Genomic DNA, 21,668 nt, shown 5'->3' with positions numbered 1-21,668 from the left:
ACTGTCCTTGGACTTTCTCAAGGCTAAAGCTCTACCACTTGAGCCACAGCACCACTTCTGGCTTTTTTTGTCTGTGTATATGGTACCAAGGAAGCGAACCTGGGTCTTTGTACATGCTAGGCAAACACTCTACCATTAGGCTAAACTCCCAGTCCCACGTGCCGACTTTTAATGTCTTATTATAGTATATGTTTTATATCCTAAAATTATGATATATATGTTTGTTCTTTTAGAGGCAAGAACCTAGAAAATTTAATTGAAGTAAATTCTCATGTGTCTGAAATTAAGAACAGAAGGTAAAGTTCATTATAATTTTCTTTCTTTCTTTCTTATGAATTCCTTATGCACCTGCATAAATTTTTACAATCTTAGGCTATGTTCTGGGGAATTGAATTGTGCAGTAGAGTATAAATGTACAAGTAGTATCTAGAGGGACTGGGAGCTTGGCCTAGTGGTAGAGTTCTTGCCTAGCATGGATGCAGACCCTGGTTCAATTCCTTGGTACCATGTACATAGAAAAAAAAAAAAAAGCTGGAAGTGATACTATGGCTCACGATGTAGAGAACTAGCCTTGAGAAAGCCTAAGGATAGTGGTCAGACCCTGAGGTCAAGCTCCAGGACTGGCAAAAAAAAAAAAGTAGTATCTAGAGATGGAGGAATGATTCAAGTGATGGAAGTGTTGCTTAGCATGAGAGTTCAAATCCCATGCAACAAAAGAAAGCAAAGCGAAACAAAACAAAATAAAATAGGGAAATCTATCTAAATTCAAAACTATGTGGTTTGTGGTGCTTAGCTGGTGATAAGGGAAAAAGAAATAATCAAATATTAATTATTTTGAATATCTTTCTCAGGCCTATTCTATTACTTAGTGAAAAGGAACCATAGAATCTCAAAGTTCTTTACTTGAGCTGTGAGAATTTATTTTTACCTACTATTGCTTGGTAGAATTTTCTTTTCAGTGGTGTAAAAATTACTCAGAGAATCTTTTCCTTGGAGATCTTGTGCTACAAAAATGAACAAATTCCCACAACCACATATGCACACAAACCTATTTTTGAAAACTTTAATAGCATGAAGTGTAATAGCTTTGAAAATAACTACAACTTGTTTGCCATTACAAGGAAGATTAAGATAATAGGTTATTTACACTTTGGGAGGAGTTAATAACATTTCTATATTTAGCAATTCTAGTTATATGTGAAGGAGCTCTTAAAATAGTTTACACTTTCCATATATTTCTATTCATTGTGTGTAAGACATAATATTGTTGATTTTGTTTCTGCAGAATGTGTTAAAGCTCAGGTAAGAGAAGCTAGCTCAGTTTTCCTCCACAATACCTGCAAAAATCTCTTGAATCCAATAGCAAGACAGTTTCTTTTTAAAAAAAAAATTTCATTGTCAGGGTGATGTACAGAGGGGTTACAGTTACTTATGTAAGGTAATGAGTACATTTCTTCTCAAATATTATTACCCCCTCCTTGTTTATTTTCCCATTTTTCCCTCCTCTCTAATCCCCCCAAGTTTAAAGTTTGTTTCCAACAGATTGCTGCATCTGGTTCCCCTTTTGTCCTTTGTCTCACCATTGCATTGCTTTCCTTACCTTCCTCAATTCAGATGAACGTATATACATTTCTGTAGATCCCCAAACCATTTTCTGCCTTATTTGGCATTCTGAAAAAGACTGACACAAAAGATAAGAAGAGCTTTTCCGGGGGATCTGCTTGTCCTAGAAGCACACTCATTATTTGGGGAATAGGATTAACAAATCACATTTTAGTATTAGCTTACATTGATTAATGTTGAACAGTGACTTGATATGGCTCCGATTTGGGTTGAACTTGTTCATGAAAGTGGCTTTCTGAGAAGGATTAGTAAGGAAATAATGTACAGTAGTCACACTGAGGCATGGAGCTTCAACTTGAGAATTTTGTGAAACACAATTCAGTTTATGTTTTGCTAGTTATTTTCTTCTTATGTTTATGTGTTTTGCAAACTAGTATTTTGTTTAATTTTTATTGCTGAGTTCAGTGCAAATTTGCTGATAATCTTTGTTCGTTAATTCTACCTATTTTTAATAGGTAGCTTTTACTTTATGGATATTGTAGTTTGAATATCTATTTATCTGTCCATCTATCTATGATCAAAACTAAGGTCTAATGCGTCCTAGGCAAGCACTTTACAAATATTTTTCAACAATTCCTAGTTAGATTTTGGGATGACATAGTCTAATAATTATGTTAGAAAATCTGATAACAATAATTCTGCCTTTTCACTACTTAGTATGATTTAAACTCACACATATACTTGTCAAACATCTACCTTAAAATAGCTTATCTTCCTAGTATATTTATCTCTTTGCATGTTCTTTCTCTGTCTCCGTCTTTGTCTCTCAAATTTTGTTTTTGTTTTGTTCTGCACTGCTGAAGATCAAACATATGGCCTCATGCCTGGTAGTTCTATGACTAAGGTGTTGTATCTCCAGCCATTCTTCCTCTTCTTTAAGACTTCTCTGGAAATGGAAGGCTGATCTGAGACTTCCAAAGCTTGATTAATATCTGAACTTTCTTTTAAGTTTCATCTCTCTTCTGTGAGAATTTACCATCATGAATAAAGGAGGAAAAGAAGCCTTTTGTTTCTTTCAATTTTTACATGGAAAATTTCCTCAGTTCCATTGGGAAAAAAAATGAATGTGCCTAAGTCTGAAACATGCTGGCATTTTTAGATGAGTATTGCCTATCATTAAAAAAAAAGATGGGAACAGAAATGCTCAAAGCAACTCCTGGATCATTTTCATTAAATTGATAAATTCTCAGATATCTTGTACCAAGTATGGGCTCTAAAATGGCATGCTCATGAGAAAAAGTTATGGAAACGAACTTCTGATGGCTTCATTCCTCCATGCAAAGCTGTTCTTTCCTGACAATAGGTAATGTGGCACATACCTATGTGTTCTGTGTTGTTCATGAAGGTAAAAGGTAATAAGATGGAGGTAATAAAATAGTCCCTGTGTTCTTTGAGCTCTTGTGCAGACATAAAGAGGTTCACTGTATGTTAATTGAATAGAATTTTCATAAAACAAAAAGCTTAAGTAGCTTCTAAGTACTAACTATGTATATTTGCTTCTCAGAGTCAGTGGCCAAGCCAAGGGCTTCACCAGTGCTCCTGTGCTCAGGGAATCCACAGGACCCTCTGTCTATTCTTCTGAAACCAGGAATAATCTCAGGTATGCCAACCTCTTCCAGAAGAAATGATAGGATTATTCTGAATTTGTTGCTGAATCCTGCAATGGAGTTGCTTCTTCCTCTGAAATGCAGAAATGTCTAATTTTACATAAGTTAGAGGTGAACAGCCATAGATCATAGTGTTGGGACATCTGTGCAGAAAGGCATAAAATTTGGATTTTCTTTAGTCTACAGTTTCAAAAAGCATACTTGTAACATAGGTGTTTACATCCTTTCTCAAGTTCTAAGTGTATCATTTGATAAATTGTCATGTAATCAGTCACAGTCCATTTTGAAGATTAGGGAGACTGATGGCTTGGAAGCATGAATTGTATATTCGAGACGCAAACACTGAAGATTTTTTTGAGATAACATTTATTCTCTACAACCAATTTACTGAGTGATCAGTTATCCTAATTATAGTCTGGAGGTAGGTCAAGGGGTCAAGTTGAGAATGGAAGGGGAATGAAATATGACGAAATGTTGCAACATTGATTAGCATCACTTAATCATTAATATCACTTTAATATATATAGTTCAACAATTATAGTTTAGAAGGAATACGGACCTTGTTTTTCTATATTGGATTGGATAACAGCCTAGTTATTTTTTATTGCTCTTTTAAGTATACTTTCAACATGAAAGAAAATGGTTTGTGTTGCAGCTCCAGTGTTGGAACCAGGCACCAAGGACCCAGGGACACCATTGTGTACACAAGGACGTATGTGGAGAATAGGTATTGGAATGTATTCCAAATACCCCGCCTTGTTTTATAATTGTGAAATTGTCTATCTTCATAAAATATGCCAATGGTTTAGGGTATGCTTCCTTCCAAGAGAAGACCAAAGAGATGAGTATAAATAGCTCTCAGCATATCATACTTCAGATTGCTCCCAATGTGAAGTGATTATACTCATAGCTAGTGGCTGGCACTAAACAATTTAAATCATAGATGTACATGAACAGGGCTGCCATTTGAAAGTTCTCCTATATAAGTATATATGGATATATATATATATACACATATACACAAGGTTATATTAAGATTTTTGAAACTCTATACTTTTTTTATTAATAAGGAGTTTTCATCTGAACTTGGTGTCCTTAACTGCATTGTGCTGTTTATTTTCTGCCAGTCTGAAATAGAAGGTGTAACTTTGAGTGGATGTACTCTGGCTCAAATAACAGGGACAGGATACCCATGAAAGCTGCTACTTGGAGGAAAATGGCAATCAACACCAAGGATTCACAACCCACATGCTTTATTATTATTATCATTATTATTTTGTTGGTGGTGGTTGTAGGGCTTGAACTCAGGGCCTAGACATTGTCCTTAAGCTCTTCTACTCAAGGCTAATGCTATACAGCTTGGAGTCACAGTGCCACTTCTGGTTTTTGAGTGGCTAATTGGAGATGAGTCTCATGGGGACTTTTCTGCCCATGGTAGCTTTAAACCATGATCCTCAGATCTCAATTGCTTTCTAAGGTATAGAAAACAAGAGTAGGAGCCGAGTGCAGTGGTTCACGCCTATAATCCTAGCTACTCAGGAGGCTGAGATCTGAGGATCATGGTTCAAAGCCAGCTTGGACACTAAATTCCATGAGACTCTTATTTCCAGTTTACCACTAGAAAACTGTAAGTGGCGCTGTGGCTCAAGGGGTAGGCTCAAGGGGGACAGCACCTAGGCCCAGAGTTCAAGCCCCACAACCAACAATAAAAGAAAAAAAAAGAAGAAAACAAAAACAGGCTCAGTGGTAGGGTAATGTAATGGGCCACACAAATGCAGATACATGTGAAATTAGTAATCTTGTTTAAAGAGAGCCTAAGGACAGAGGCACAGGGATACCTTCTGTGAGCAATGAAGGGGACATGTTTTGGGTAACTTTATATGTCAAGAGGTGAGCAATTTTCTGATAAGGCTCTTGAAACCCATACATAATTTACTTCTTAGAATGCAACTTCCAAATTGCCTTTTCTCTTAATCCAATTGTCACTCTGTAGAGTATGTACAACAATGATAAATCTGCTGTTTTCAAATTAAACTAAAAAATAAAGCATTTCAGAGTGAATTTGAAGTTACTAAACCTGAAAGATTGATAAGTAGGTAAAGAATATTAAATAATATAGTGACAAGATATCAAATATTGGCATATAGAATAAAAAAGAGATAGGCATCTATCATATATTACTATAATAATCTTTTTCATGTTTTTTAACCCCAATGGACTATTTCATAAATGTATTTTGCTTCCTAAAAAAAAGTCTCAGGGAAACTAATGGTAAACAACTATAACCCTGATTTTTTAAAAAGGAAATGATGATTTTAAGGAATTAACCATATTCTACTAAACTAGACATTTTCAATTTATTGACTAGATAAACAATAGAATTTAGCTTGGTTCACAGAAGTACATAATCTAAAAATTCATGATGAATTTTTTAACTAAATAGCTATAGTTAAATCCTGACAAGTAGTACAGGATTGTATAGTCACTAAAATCAGAGTGGGGTTGAATCACATTAGTCATGTGGTCTTGGTAAGGTTACTCTGAAGGACTCAGTTTCCTCATCAATAAAATGGAAATAGTGACTTACGATCATGCCTAGACATGTGTAAAAGCCTACATGTAACACATGCTGGGGCACAGTGTAGTTTATGAAGTAGATTATAGTTCTGGTAGCACTCTGCCTGTGGGAAATATGGAGCGAGCAAGCGAGTGAGAGCAAGGGGGTGGGAAGAAAAGGAAGAAAAAAAGGAGGAAGGAAGGAAGGAAGGAAGGAAGGAAGGAAGGAAGGAAGGAAGGAAGGAAGGAAGGAAGGAAGGAAGGGGAAGGGAAGGGAAGGGAAGGGAAGGGAAGGAGGGAGGGAGGGAGGGAGGGAGGGAAGGAAGGAAGGAAGGGAAGGAAAGGAAGGCTTTTCATTACAAAGTATCTCAAGTGAGGTTTGTAAGTAGCACTCACTGTGAAACTGGACATTAGTTCTCACCTTGGCAAGCTCCCAGGTAGCAGGAGCACTGAGGAAGTAATTGTGAGAAATCAGCTGGTTAGAATGTTGCGGATTTCATCTGTCTCCAGGGAAGAATGATGTGATGCTTGCCAGCTGGACCAACCCAAAAATGGAAAAGATTATACTTCCATTGCTTATATTCTAAATGACTGTTAAGTGTTTTCAAAATTCAATTTTTAGAATTTTTCTATAAAAATTCAAGTCTTACAATATGAGAATGCTGTATATATGTGGTGTGTGTGTGTGTGTGTGTGAGTGTGGGTGTGTGTTTTCTCCAGCTTTGTGTATGTCCTTTATGTTGGACTACATATAGCTTTATTTGAACAACATAGTGTAGATTCAAATTTCATGAAAACTGATTCTTTATCTTCTCATACTTTTCTCTATATTCCTCACTCTCTCTATTTACCCCGGTAATGTGTTAGCTTAGAGGTGTTTTGTGCATCAGTATTTAATATGAATTTTTAAAAGTACATCACAAAGAATAATAATCATAAGGCTGTAGGCAGTAGGAGGGACATGAGAGTTTTATGTTACTTGTATATGGAAATGTATGTCAATTTCTGCGAAAATAGCCTGATTCTTGTGTGTCTCTGTATATTTATTTTTTAGTAAATCACCAAAGAATGGATATCAGGAAAATATTTCTGGAAAATATATACAAACTGTTTATTCAACTTCTGATAGGTAAGTCTATATTTCCAATCATAAATGAATGCATGCACATCTGCACAAAGCACATATACACCGTGTATTAGTTATCTGTGCATCTGTGTGGAAATATCTTCCATAAAAAGAAAGATTTATGTTTACACAGTTGATTGGCCCCATGAATGCAGATAGAATATCATGATGGTAATAATGTGTGATGGGAGAGAATCTTTATTGCAGGGCAGGCAGGAAACAGGGTGGGAGGAAAACATTTCAAAGATATTCCCCAGTGACCTGATTCTTCCAGCTAGGCCTTAATCCCACCACCCAAGGTTTCCATAGCCTCTAAGCTGAGGACTAAGGGTTCAGAACATGAACTCTCAGGAAACATTTCATACTGCAACTGTACCATGCATGTATTTAGATAGTCCTATGTTCTAGAATTCGTTCTTTTTCATGATAATTGTCATAAACCTGCACGAAAAGAATAGAACACAATTCTACATAGAAGATTTTGCTTTTGAGTTCTTGGTGCTGCTTCTGTGATGTTTCTGCAGTTTCCCTTCCTGTGCTTTACGCACTGGCTCCTTTGTGGTTGCTGATTTCAGCTGTCTCGCCTGCCACATTGTTGGGTTTTATTACATCACTAGACTGTTCCTAGCCTTCCTTCTTTGTGGTTTTCCAGAGCCATCTCATCTTACAAACAGTTGTGTGCTTATGCTACTATATCTCTCCTGCACCCAACTCAGCTCCCAGTTGTCGGGTTAGGCGTCTTGATTTAGTGCTGACAACTCACTGTCCTCACTCCAGCCTCATGTTCCTAGGGAGCCTCTTTATTATTTAATGTTCAATGACGCCCCCAAGGGACACTTCGAAAGTGTGGTTTGCAGAGTTCCAGTGGGATAAATGAAATTAATCAGCATTTCGACTCAACCACTGAAAAGAAGCTATCTTGTGAATAGCTGATATTCCATACATTGTTGTTCTTTATAACGGGATTAGAAGTAGACTCACTGAGAGAAAGAGCATATCTCAAATCAAAACTTCTTTTCTCTCACTGGCAAATTTTTGACAGGGTTGAATCTTTCTATAGAATGTAAATTTTGTAATGATAGAAATTCAGCTGTCTTTCCACCTACCATAATACTGAGAAAAATGTTCTCATGACTCTCAAATTTAGAGTCTGGGATACAACAGCCCCACCATTTTTGAGTATATTTTTGGCCTATTGAAGGTCTTCAACATCTTATCTTCTTATCTGCAACATAATTTTCCCATGCAATCTGAACATGATCTCTGTAAATTAATAATTAACAACCCTCTTTTGGCTACAAGGGATAAGTATGTCCTAGATCAAGTAGGGAACTGAACATATTTGTCCAGATGCACTGCCAATTGCTGATGAATAATAATTTGAGCATATCCCTGTTGCTAATTATTTGACATCATTTTGGGGTAACTACAGTTAATTCTATTACTAAAATAAGTTAACTTTGAGCTTTCCTTCAATTTAGTGTGCAAGTGTAATTTCTTAAAGTATCCACAAAATTGATGTTATCTTTTTCACATGATTTTATACAAATATAGCTGCCTTTTATGTGATGGTAAATTCATTTTCAATCACATATGTTTTTATAGGTCGGTCATTGAAAGGGACATGTGTACTTATTGCCGGAAACCCTTGGGTGTAGAAACTAAAATGATTTTAGATGAATTACAAATTTGCTGCCATTCCACTTGCTTTAAGGTAAATGGATTTTTATTTTGTTTAACTAAATGTAAAATTACATAAGAACTGGACTGAAAATATCTATTGAAACATGTAAAGTTAAATCTTCAAAATGTTTATATAATCCTCATTAAAATATACTGCTTGGGATGGGAGTTTAGCCTAGTGGTAAAGTGCTTGCCTAGCATCTCTGAAGTCCTGGGTTCAATTCTTCCACACTACATACATAGAAAAAGCCAGAAGTGGTGCTGTGACTCAATTAGCAGAGCAGTAGCCTTGAGCAAAAAGTGTCCAAGGACAGTGCCAGGCCCTGAGTTCAAACCCAGGATTGGCAAAAAATTAAAATTATTAAGTCTATGAAAAAAATGCTTGTTCTTTTTAGAAAAGTTGTAGCATTTTAATAAGTCATGCTTTTTACATATATATACATATAGAGAGAGAGACAGAGAGTCAGACAGACAGACAGACAGACAGAGAGAAAGAGAGAGAGAGAGTTAGCGATCCTTTCATCATGAAATTAAGAGTCATAGGTTTGCTGAGCATTGGTAATCCTAGCTATTCAGGAGGCTGAGATCTGAGGATTGTGGTTCAAAGCCAGCCTGGGCACAAAAGTCCATGAGACTCTTAGCTCCACCAGAAAACTGGAAGTGGCACTATGGCTCAAGTGTTAAAGCACTAGCCTTGAGCTGAAGAGCTTAAGGACAGTGTCCAGGCACAGAGTTCAAGTGCCACAATTAATGCCCCCCACCCCAAAATCATAGGCTTAATAATGGATAAAATTCAGTCTGCTTTTGAAACTATGAATAATTACGACTAATTGTTGCTTAAACACTAATAATGAATTTTCATTGACAGAATACTGGTTTATTTTCATCAGTCACTATTTTTCATTATCACAGAAATATTGGGTGGGTCAATACTATAGCTTTTAGCATAATTGTAGGAGTACTGAAAGGAGAATCTGAAGACTTGAGTTTTTATTTTACCACTAACTACGGCTATGTGATGTTGGAAAATCACTTAAAATACATTGGCATCAGTTTCATTACCAGTGTGGTAGTTGACTAGACAAATATTTTTCTCAATTTTGAATACAAACTATAATCATTTTAGGAGAGTAAGGGCAGGTGGAGAGCTACAATGCTTGAGTCCTTTCTGATTAAACCACAAGACCCAAGGATGATTTTCAGATATTGGTTGTTTTGGTGAGTCATGGGGCTTGAACTCAAGGCCTGAGCACTGTCTCTGAGCTTTTTTGTTTAAGGCTAGCATTCTACCACTTTGAGCTACAGTTTTACTTATGGTTTCCTGGTAGTTAATTGGAGGTAAGAGTCTCACAACACTTCCTGCCCGGGCTGGCTTTGCCCTGTATATTTTGCTTATATATTTATAAATTAGATCTTTTTTTTATAATCAATGCAACTCATCATAACCAAAATTGTCCCCTAAATTCTATAATATCAGCAGTGTGTTTTGTATATCTGTGTGAGATAGCTCTCCCTTATATAAGCAAGTGATAAAGGCAAGGATGTATTCTTGAAATAATCAAATAAATAATCAAATAATATTATAGATATTTCATTGCTTCAGTAGTAGATGTATACCCACCCGTTAGAGAAATGATGTGAATATTTATTTGAAAAGTTTAGTATGTCAATTATAGATTCTCCATTTTTCCTTGTTTCTGTTGAGACTCTGCGTGTCACTAAAGAATATATTCTGAAATGATTTATGAAGGTTTTTCTATCTTGATTTCTCTGGAGACCTGAATTTAGTCTGATGTGAATGTTATATTTATATATGTACATATGTTCTTCTTTAGTGTGAAATATGCAAACGTCCTTTGGAAAATCTACAAGCAGGTGACAGTATTTGGATTTATAGACAGACAATACACTGTGAACCTTGCTACTCAAAAGTGATAGGTAAGTAGTGAGCTCTCTGAGGAGCTTTCACTAGCTCTGAGTGAGCATTGAATGTTGTTAGAAATGATGTAGTTCAATAAAGTTAGAACTTTAATAATATTTAGTTAAGAATTCAGCACAAGATAGTTATACTTTAGTTATATTTTTCAATAGCCATGGTAATAATCACCTCAACAAGTGTAAATATGTCATTATAGTATAAACAACAAAAAATCATAATGTCATTATTGCATAAATACTATAAACAATTTCATATATCATAATAGTATAAAATTTTGTCTGCTCATATTGGACAGGACAAAGAAGCCATTTGGTTTAGGAAAATTTTCCATCTTTTTAAATGAAGATAGATCTCTGATAAAGTAATTTTTAAGTTGAAGTGCCTCTCTGTGAACTTTTTTTTTTTTTTTTGCCAGTCCTGGGCATGAACTTAAGGGCTTGGGCCCTGTCCTTGGACACGTTTTGCTCAAGGCTAGCACTCTGCCACTTAGCCATAATGCCATTTCTGGCTTTTTCTGAGTATGTGATACAAAAGAATTCAACCCAGAGCTTCGTGCATGCTAGGAAAGCACTCTACAACTAGGGCACACTCCCCGCCATGTGAATGGTGTTTAACACTTGCATTTGATGCATTTTGGAAGAGAGGGTTAGTCATGAGTCTTGAACTCTGGGCCTGGGTGCTGAGCTCTTCAGCTCAAGACTAGTGCTCTACCACTTGAGCCACAGCACCACTTCCTTGAGTGTATTTTTTTCCCTTTGGTTGTGAGGCTTGAACTCAGGGCCTGGGTGCTGTCTCTAAGCTCTTTCACTAAGGTTGGTTAGCACTCTTTTACTTTGAGCCACAGTGCTACTTCTAAGCATCTCCCGCTGAGACTGGCATTGAACTGAGATCCTGAGATCTCAGCCTCTTAAGTAGCTAGGATTATAGGTGTGAGCGATCAGTGCCTGGATTTGAATGCATTTTAGTTGTTGATTGAGATCAAGTTTTACAGTGCAGCTTGGTCTGGCCTTGAACTGGAAATCCTACTGTTTCTGACTTCTAAATGCTGAAATTAAAAGTATGCACCAACATGACTGTTTCTTGAATATACTTTTATGTCTATTTTGATTATTATAGTAATTGCCTTTTAATCTGTGTGTGTGTGTGTGTGTGTGTGTGTGTGTGTGTGTGTGTGTGTGTGTGGTGTGCGCGCATGCGCTCTCACGTGTGCATGCCCTACTACTGAAGTATGAGCTTAGGGTCTCATGCTCGTATGCAGCTTTTTTTTTTGTTCAGGTTTGTATTCTATCACACCCCCCACCCAGCTTTTCACTTTCTGATTGGAGATCATTATTTGCAACTATTCTCAGATGTCAGACTCCTGAGTAACTAGGATCATAGAAGTGAGTCACTGACTTCGATGCTACTTTTCATCAAATATATTCACATACACACACACATACACACACACACAGAATTAATTCTATATTAAATTTGGCATGTAAGATTTTTTAAAAAGCAAGGCTAGAACACATGTTCTTGTAGTTTGGACTTTCAGTTAATATCAAGAAGGTGAGAAGAAAGTATTAGAGACACGTTTTTAACTAAACATGAAAAACCAAAATTTACTTAGAAGATGTACAATGACCAATTTAGGTTAGCAAAATAAAGTTCTACAATGCTTTTTGTTTACTTTTAAAGCACATTCTATATTTATTTTTTATTTTTGCCTGCGCTGGCCTTTAGCTCAGAGCCTGAGCAATGTTCTTGGACTTTCTGAAGGCTAGAGCTCTACCACTTGAGCCACAGCACCACTTCCAGCTTTTTCTAGGTATGTGGTACCAAGGAATCAAACCCAGGTCTTCGTGCATACTAGACAAGCACTCTACCTCTAGGCCAAACTCCGGGCCCTCATGTTCTACATTTTACTTTTAGATTCAACCTGACGATACTGAGGGGAAAGTCAGTTGTCTTAGGTGAAAAGCCTTTTCCTTTCTCTACTGCTACCCCAGTGTCTTGGTGTGGAGAATGACAGGGAACCATTTGGCATTCCTACATAGGAACTGAAGCATGGAAATTAGTGACGAATGTGTGAGCTTAATGAGATCCTGGGAAGCTACAGCTGAAGAATGGTCTGAAAAAATACCGAGAAACCCACGTTCCATCAGGCTTCAGAGTCAATTAAAAGAATAAATCTAATTATATTCATACTTTGCCTCCTATATTCTGCTTTTTCCAGACAGTTCCCATAGTCACTTGTTATTCTAATTTTACAGCATTATTACAATCTAATATTATATTATAGTTCTTCCTGTGAATGACTGATACACCAAAGCTTTCAGCTTACCATGGATCCCTGACATGGCTTAGGGGTTTGGTAACCAGAAGACTTGAGAGGTCATTGCCTAGGTATACTCCATATGGCTCGCATTTTTCACAATGTACATAAGCTGTCAGGATATGATTCTCAGTAACTCAGTGCAATGTATTCCTAGTGTCCAGAAATAGATACCTATGTTATATATGTTATGTGTGTTATAGATACCTATAACATATTGTTATATGTTATAGATAACATTGTTGTATGTCATATGTTATATGTTATTGATAACATTGTTATAGGTATCTACTAAGCTTACTGAACTAGATAGAACATATAAACAGTTTCAGCTTATTGTCAACCTTCATTTTATTGTAGCCATAGTTTTTATAAACTTTTGTTAGACAAAAGGAGATTCATGTGAAATCATTATGTGTACAATTTACATATTATAAATTCGCTAAATTTTCTTTGCATGCATTTCAGAATCTGGGTATACAATTCATAAATGGCTAAAAGCCATAGGTGATGTAGGAATTTAAGAGTACAGGAAAAAGCAGAAGCTGGGTGCCAGTGGCTCATGCCTGTAATCCTAGCTACTCAGGAGGCTGAGATCTAAAGATCACGGTTCAAATCCAGGCCGGACAGGAAAGACTGTGAGACTCTTATCTTCATTAACTACCAGAAAACCAGAAGTGGTGCTGTGGGCTCAAATGGTAGACTGCTAGCCTTGAGCTAAAGAGTTCAGGGATATCCCCTAAGCCCAGAGTTCAAGCCCCATGTCTGTGAAGAAAAAACAACAACAACCAGAAGTCTTAATCTACCACTCTGCCCAGTGGTAGATTTAAACTTCATGTGTGTGCTTATTTTCTAGGCCAACATTGTCCATCTAATCAATTCTATTTTTACTTTTCAGCCAAATGGATTCAATAATTCTGGCACATGGAAATGAAGATGAAAAAAATCATTAAGGAATGATAAATTACAAGATGTTCTTCAAAAATATGTAAATCTAGAAAAGCTTTTACATTGAAGATCAACTTTATACAATTAGCAATTACATAAATAATCTCATTACCTTCAGTAATGTCATAGACATAGAAAGATCCCTCGGCTATCTGTCTAGATTTAGTGTTAAAATTTTCACATTGTTCTAGTCATCAGTGTCAAAGGCAGGGAGTGTTGTCAGTCCACATCAAGTTTACCTTGCTGTATAATTTGGCTGTGATCAGGGTTTCCATTACTTGCTCACCTTTAATTCCTATAAGAATTTGGATCTATAAGAGAAATGCTGATAGAAAATTTCTCATGAACTTTAGCAAAGAGATAGATATGAAAAACTAAATTTGAACCTTAGAAAACCCAAACTTTCTAATTCCTATATTACTCAGGGTATAAGGGGACTGTAGAGAATGACTTCCAAGGCCTCTTTCTGCTCCTTAAAATATTTGATTCTAAAAGATGTTTGAGTTTTCTCTTTAGAAACATACTGCTACTGGGGTCGGGAGTTTGGCCTAGTGGTAGAATGGTTGCCTAGGATGCACGAAGACCCAGGTTCAATTTCTCAGTACCACATACATAGTTAAAAAAAAAAAAAAAAAAAACCACCCAAAACTGGAAGTGGTGCTGAGGCTCATGTGGTAGAGCTCTAGCTTTGAGAAAGTATAAGGACAGTGCTCAAGCCCAGGACTGGAAAAAAAAGAAAGAAACAAACAAACAAACAAACAAACAAACATACTGTTACAGGTATCTATTAAGCTTACTGAACTAGATAGAACATATAAACAGTTTCAGTTTATTGTCAACCTTCACTTTATTGCAGCCATAGTTTTTTTTTTAATTTTTTTTTAATTTTTTTTGCCAGTCTTGGGCTTGAGCTTAGAGCCTGAGCACTGTCCTGGGATTTTCTCAAGGCTAGAGCTCTACCACTTGAGCCTCAGTACCACTTCCAGCTTTTTTGCTAAGTATGTGGTACCAAGAAATCGAATCTGGGTCTTCGTGCCTGCTACCACTAGGCCAAACTCCCCCCTCCCCCTACAGCCATAGTTTTTTATAGACTGTTTTTTAAGACAGAAGGAGATTCATGGGTAATAGGTGAAATCATTATGTGTACAATTTACATATTGTAATTTGCTAAATTTTCTTTGCATGCATTTCAAAATCTGGGTACCCAAATCATCTTTGGGAATAATGGTTATGGATGACGAGACATGTTTCTTAGCACTTTATGTGTACAAAAATGCTTATAAAATAAAATGTCAGTTGCACAGATACTTTTTGTGGAATGTCTATTCACTAACATTGATTTTGTCAGTTATAGTGATCACAATTTATTATTTTCTAAGATATGCTGGCTAACTTATCTTTAACTATTTGTTATAGTTTTAATTTTTATTTAGTTTATTAACTTATTTGTTTAAATAGTCCTGAGATTTGAACCATGATTTTGGGCTTGCTTGGTTTGCTTGCTTGGTTGGTGCCACTTGAGCCACATCTCCAGCCTAACTTTTTACAATTTCTTCTGATAATAGAGCCTAGGAAACTTTCTACCCAGGCCATCTTTGAACCATGATTCTCCAGATCTCGATCTCCTGAGTTGCTAGGATGTTAGGATTACAGATACTCATGTACAGTTTTTATTTTTAAAAAATAATTTATTTTATTATAAAGGTGATATACAGAGGGATTACAATTGCATGAGTCAGGTGATGAGTATATGAACTGTATAATTCATTTTCTTTTGTGTCTAGTGAACTCCACTGCTGTGTTTTCAGTTTTTATTTTTATCTATTTTTATGTTAATTTTTTATTGTAATTAATAGAAGGGTTACATGATATTTGCCAGATAGGAGGTGCATTAATTCACATACATTGATACCCTTTCACATGTCTTGATCCCCATTTTCCTCCCCCCCCACCCCTCATCTTGTTTTCCCCCCCTTCCCTATCCAATTTCAAATAACCAAATACAAATATATCCGATATATCAGGTAACAAAGTGGGATACTGTAACAATATGAGATAACCAAGGGACAGCAAAAGAGATGAGAGATAACATAGTACAGTAAGGACAACCATCACTCATTATATGGCTTTTGTTTCTTTACCCTAGAGGTCCTTTCATTTAGCGTCATACTATATGGCCTTATGTATGAAGGTTTTGCTCTATTGCAAATCTCTGCTAGGAGAGCCCAAGGTTTCTACTGATTATACAAATGAGGGAAACCTTTGAGCCTAAGTTCCTTTGAGTCTGGCTTACTTCACTTAATATGATTTTTTTTCTCAGTCTTTCCATTTCCTTAAAATGGGGCAATGTCATTCTTTCTGACAGCAGCATAGAATTCCATTGTGTACAAATACCACATTTTGTTGATCCATTCATCAACTGAGGGACATAAGAATTTTTAAGTGAAAGAACTATAAAGTCAGAAATCACATGAGAAATTAGTTTTACTAACACAGAGAAAATGAACCTCTAAACTATTTTATGGATAATAGCAACTATTTTTTGAAGGGACTTACTGAGGTGGGGGGGTGGAATTCTAGGAAGGTTTTTAGCAGCTGTGGGAAACTGACAGACCAAGGAGATCAAAAGATGATCCCATATTTTGCAAGTGTTGATAAATTCAAAGAACTATTCTGCTAATTTTATGCATCTGTCTCTCATAGAATCTGGTCCACAAAGAGTTAAATACAAAGTACTTATCAAAATACAGTGATATATAATTGTCCTACAGAGAAGGAGCCAGAAAAAACAATTAATAATAATTTGATATTCATTAATTCATGCATGATGAGAAGCAGTGCTAATTGAGCCATATGTTTTATTGTTCTTTTATTGCATGCTATCAAAGTGAATCAAAAGAAATAATTTTCTTCAAGTTGAAATGCATTGCTGAAGAGGGTGGATGAAATTGCAGCCCTGCCTTTTCTATGAAGACTATTAGCATTTCAATGCTTCTGTACTAATTAAAAATTATGTGAATGTCAATTTTTTAAACTATAAAAACCTCAAGGAAACATGGTTCTCACTTTTCTATAGTTATTTAATGGACAGTTCCTGGAACAATATTGCATTAAATGTAACTATAAAAATGGAATAAATATGGAGCAAGAGAGGAAGATTTCTGATTCAAAACTACTTCATTTTGTCTGAATTTATTCCCACTACCAAAATGATAAATTCCAAAAACAATTTGTTGGGAGATATCTATATTTTTTGGAGCCAGTTAATTATATCATTACTGGCATAGCTTTTCCTGGATACAATTACCTAAATCTAAAAATATGGTGTCCTGAATTTTCCTACTGATTAAAAGGTAGCTCTCCCAGGGAAATGATAGTGTCATCATGAAGATTTCTTTTTAGAAAGCAATATAAGTATAATAGTTTCAGAAATAGAGTTTATTAAAATACATTTATTTATTTATTGGCAATACTGGGGTTTGAACTCATTTGAACCATACCTCTAGTTCTTCGTGCTTTAGGTTTTTGTTGTTGTTCTTTAGATGAGGTCTTGCACTTTTGCCTAGGGTTGGCCTGGGACCAGCACCCTGCCTCTACCTCCTCCTGGATAATTAGGGTTACAAGTCTGCATCACTACATCCAGCCATTCAGTTTATTTTATGAATGCGGATCCCACTAACATTAGTTTTTCTTTTTCTGATCTGAGTTGTCTTTGAATCATGGTCCACTTATCTCTGCCTAGGAAGGAACTGGAGTCCTAGGCATGTACTACCACACTTAGTCCTTTTAAAATAAGGCTAAGAAATAAGAATTTATTCCAGAAGAGTCCTATGCATCCTTAGAGGTTTGATTGCAGTCATTTAGCTCTTTGGCTTTGAGTGCTGAGCTGGCGTGCCAATCACTGTGTGTTTGCTCACTGTCTTTTTGTTTTAGTATGGTGGAAAATAGTGTTTGAAAAAGTCTTGCTCAGCTTGTCCAAGCTCTGTGTCCTAGGCAGCTAACAATGGCTGGGTTTTGGTTTGTGTTGGTTTTCCTGTCAAATTGTTGTTTGGCACAATAAAAATTAGCTTTACAGCTCCACCTATTCTATAGTATTCAGCATTCAGAGTCATGTCCACATTAACTTGGATGGGCTCATTCTCTTCTGTTCCACCTCTGAGCTTTAGAATATTTGCTCTTCAGTGTAGCCACCAGCTCAAACCCTCACAGTGCTGAATCGATTCTTTTTTTAGGGGGGGAGGGTGGAGGTCAGTCCTGGGACTTGAACTCAGGGCCTGAGCCCTGTCCTTGAGCTTTCTCAAGGCTAGCACTCTACCACTTGAGCCACAGCACCATTTCCAGCTTTTTCTACGTATGTGGTACTGAGAAATCGAACCCGGATCTTCGTGCATGCTAGGCAAGCATTCTACCACTAGGCCCAACTCCAGCCCCTGAGTCCATTCTTCTTTTTTTTTTTTTTAGTCCTGGGCTTGAGCTCAAGGCCTGAGCACTGTTCTTGGACTTTCTCAAGACTAGAGCTCTGAGCCTCAGCACCACTTCTGGCTTTTTGCTATGTATGTGGTACCGAGGAATCGAACCTGGGTCGCCGTCGTGCATGCTAGGCAAGCACTCTACCACTAGGCCAAACTCCCGGCCCGCCTGAGTCCATTCTTATCTCTTCATATTTTTATATGAACTTTCTTTTCCCAGATACCTAAAGTCACCAAATTTTTTATGTGTATAAATTTCATTTGGCACTGATCACAGCACAAGTGTTTGTGCCAGGTAGAAAGGCAACCCATGCCTGGAATCCTAGCCCTCAAGAAGCTGAGACAGGAGGGCTGGAGAGTGAGTTCAGCCTGTGGCCCCATGGAGAGAGGATTTATCTTAAAAAAATGAAAAAGCAAAAGAAGACCAAAGGAAAAAATAGAAGAGGTGGGAAAAATTTTGAACCACAAACATATTCTTGGTGAATATGCTATTAGATGACCCTTTTACGTGACCCTTCCTTAATTGGTTTTGCTTTTGAATTTTACTTCCTTTCCTATGAGACAAAGGAAATATTAAGTAGAAGGGTTCTTGAGGCCTCTAATGGCCAAATGCTTATGTATCTAGGTCCTAAGTCCAATGAAGCTTTGATATAATTCAACAATCGAAACACTGTCAGGAGGCTGGAAATGGTGAAGAGATGGTGTAAAAGAAGTAACCAAGAATTAAGCCATAGTAGTTTCATAGATGATCATTAAAAACATACATCATGAAGTGAAGATTATATTAAATAAAATTTATAGGGGGCTATTGGCTTGGTCTGCAGTTGTTTCCAGAAACCAACACAAAATGGAATTAGTCTTGCTAAACTTGGTGGCCACAATTAGAAACCACATTGTGCATTTGACCTTCAAAGAAGTCAGAAGAGAGACAACTACCAAATCCCCCAATGGCAGAGTTTTAGAGTCATGATAAGAAGGTCCTTTCTTACAAAGGATCTTTACAAAGAAAGTAATCTTTACAAAGAAACTGATTGGAAACAACCCAGTTTACTTTTTGTTCCCTGTTTCTGCTTTCACAGCACTTTCTCACCACAAAACCAAGCCTTTGCTGGGCTCAGAGCAAAACAGATTCAGTTTTCTATAATCAGATACTCCCTCATGCAATAAAGAAGTTAAGATCTTCAGATTTATTGTAATTGTACCTTTTGACTTTTGAGTCATTAAAATAATATATATTACTGATTTTATGAACAGGTTTAAATCAGTGAAAAAATATAATCAAATAAGTTTTTTAAAATATTCAAATTTTTCAGATTGTTTAAAAATAAACACAGGTATAAATATAACAATGCAAGTCAATTAAACTTCTAGAAGAAAGCAGGAGAAAATTAACATACCCTTAAGCTTGACAAAAATCTTCTTTAAAGCAGGGAGTCTGGCCTAATGGTAGAATGCTTGCCTAGCATGAACAAAGCCTTGGGTTTGATTCCTCTGTACCACATACACAGAAAACACTGAAAATGGTGCTATGGCTCAAGTGATAGAGTGCTAGCTTTGAGAAATCTCAGGGAGAGTGTTCAGGCCCTAAGTTCAAGCCCCAGGACTGGCAAAAAAAAAAAAAAAAAGCTGGGCTGGGAGTTTAACCTAGTGGTAGAGTGCTTGCCTAGCCTGCATGAAGACCTGAGTTCGATTCCTCTGTACCACATACATAGAAAAAGCCAGAAGTGGTGCTCAAGTGGTAGAGCTCTAGCCTTGAGAAGCCCAAAGAGAGTGCTCAGGCCCTGAGTTCAAACCCCAGGACTGGCAAAACAAAATCTTTCTACAGAAGAAAAAAAAATAAGTAAATGGAACTTCATTACAATAAAACAATCTGTGTTCCATGGAAGAAACTGTTAAAGAGAATAAAAGGTAAGTCAGAGTCGGGAAGAACATAGTTCAAAACACTTGTCTTTAATGTACACATTTTTTAAAACTTGTCAATAACTTAATAAAAACTTAATAAAAATTAGACAATAGTTCTTAACAGATATTCCGTCAAAGAAAATGTGCATATGAAAGCTGTCGCTGCCCGCCACAACGACACGTACTTCGGAGGCAGACTGGGAATGATCACAGACTCAAATCGCTGCAAGCAGAGGTCTTTCATTTCTCTCTCCTTTCTCTCTCTCTGCCTTTCCCCTTCTCTCTTCTCTTTTCTCCCTACCTCTCTGCCTTTCTCCTTTCTTCCTTCTCCTTTCTCCTCTCTTCCTAGAAATCCCACACTATTTACATCCTTAAGCAGCCAATCACAGTAAAGGTCATCTGCAAAGCAGCAAACAAACCTGGAAGAAACCTAGCGATCCACTCTATCCACAAGCACAGAAGAAACAAATCAACAAATGCAAAGAAACTTCCTGGTCAGCAAGTACTGACTCATTAGCGAGCTGCCAGGTGCCATCTTATAATCTTACTTCCTCAGGAGGCTGAAAGCAATGGTCTCCAACAAAAGCTACCCAATAATTCTTCTCATTAAAAAGAAAAATCTAGGAGCCAAGAGTTTGGCCTACTGGTAGAGTGCTTGCCTAGCATGCATGAAGACCTGGATTTGATTCCTCCATATCACATGTACAGAAAAAAGCTGGAAGTGGTGCTGAGGCTCAAGTGGTAGAGATGTTCGTATGACAGCTCTTAAGTCCCATTAAGAAGGTCGAATCAGTAGATTGGAGAGAGAACTCCGAGAGCATCAAGGGAGGCACTTAGAGCAGAGAAAAGAGCCTCAAGAACCTACTAGTAAGGTCCCAGAACAGCAGAGACAGATCACGTTGAAAGCTACTGCAGCTTCTGAAGAACGAGGAATTGTCAGCACTTCAGATCCACCAACAGCCAATATCAAGCCAACTCCTGTTGTTTCTACTCCAAGTAAAGTGACAACTGAAGCTATGGCTGGGAACAAATCAACACCTATGGCCAGTACCCGTCCAATGGTCACATCTGCAACAGTCACCAATCGAACAACTCCGCAGATCTAAGCCCCAGATGGATGAATTCCCCCCCCCAGAGGAATCGCAGTCAAGGACGGGATAAGAGGGGATGCTCTCTGACCAACCTAAGACAGGGCCTTCAGCTTGATCTGAAGAAGTTCCCCATGACGGGTAAGGCAGAGTCAGCGATCCACCCAACCTAAGACAAGCAAGTCCTCATCTTTTAAAAGAAAGATGGGGGAGATGTTAGGGACCGACTGTGGGGTCAATGACCTTGGACCTGACCTTGGACCTACACAACTGTATACACAAGGAAGTAACTCTTATCAGGATAACTTTAAGCAATGTCAATCAGTTCTTATCAGGATGACTTTAAGCAATGTTAATCCTTTCTCATTTATCCTATATGTGACTTGTTTACTATTTTGTATGAATGTAGC

General features: G+C 37.1%; 1 protein-coding gene across 1 annotated transcript in view; it reads left to right on the top strand.

Moving 5' to 3' along the window:
* Positions 1 to 14,685, top strand: part of Scel (sciellin) — a 115,058-nt gene extending 100,373 nt beyond the window's left edge. Inside the window, exons 29-35 of the mRNA XM_090341782.1 lie at positions 234 to 296; positions 3,128 to 3,223; positions 3,886 to 3,957; positions 6,841 to 6,915; positions 8,518 to 8,626; positions 10,431 to 10,533; positions 13,750 to 14,685. Of these exons, the coding sequence (XP_090197908.1) occupies positions 234 to 296; positions 3,128 to 3,223; positions 3,886 to 3,957; positions 6,841 to 6,915; positions 8,518 to 8,626; positions 10,431 to 10,533; positions 13,750 to 13,766 (535 nt within the window). The 3' untranslated portion in view covers positions 13,767 to 14,685. The remainder of the gene's footprint in view (positions 1 to 233; positions 297 to 3,127; positions 3,224 to 3,885; positions 3,958 to 6,840; positions 6,916 to 8,517; positions 8,627 to 10,430; positions 10,534 to 13,749) is intronic.
* The last annotated feature ends 6,983 nt before the right edge of the window (positions 14,686 to 21,668 follow it).

This window comes from Megascapheus bottae, chromosome 11 (assembly GCF_031878675.1).
Source record: "Megascapheus bottae isolate mThoBot1 chromosome 11, mThoBot2.hap1, whole genome shotgun sequence".
NCBI lineage: Eukaryota > Metazoa > Chordata > Mammalia > Rodentia > Geomyidae > Megascapheus > Megascapheus bottae.
The sequence above is the reverse complement of the archived record's forward strand: the minus strand, read 5'-3'. Positions and strand labels throughout refer to the sequence as shown.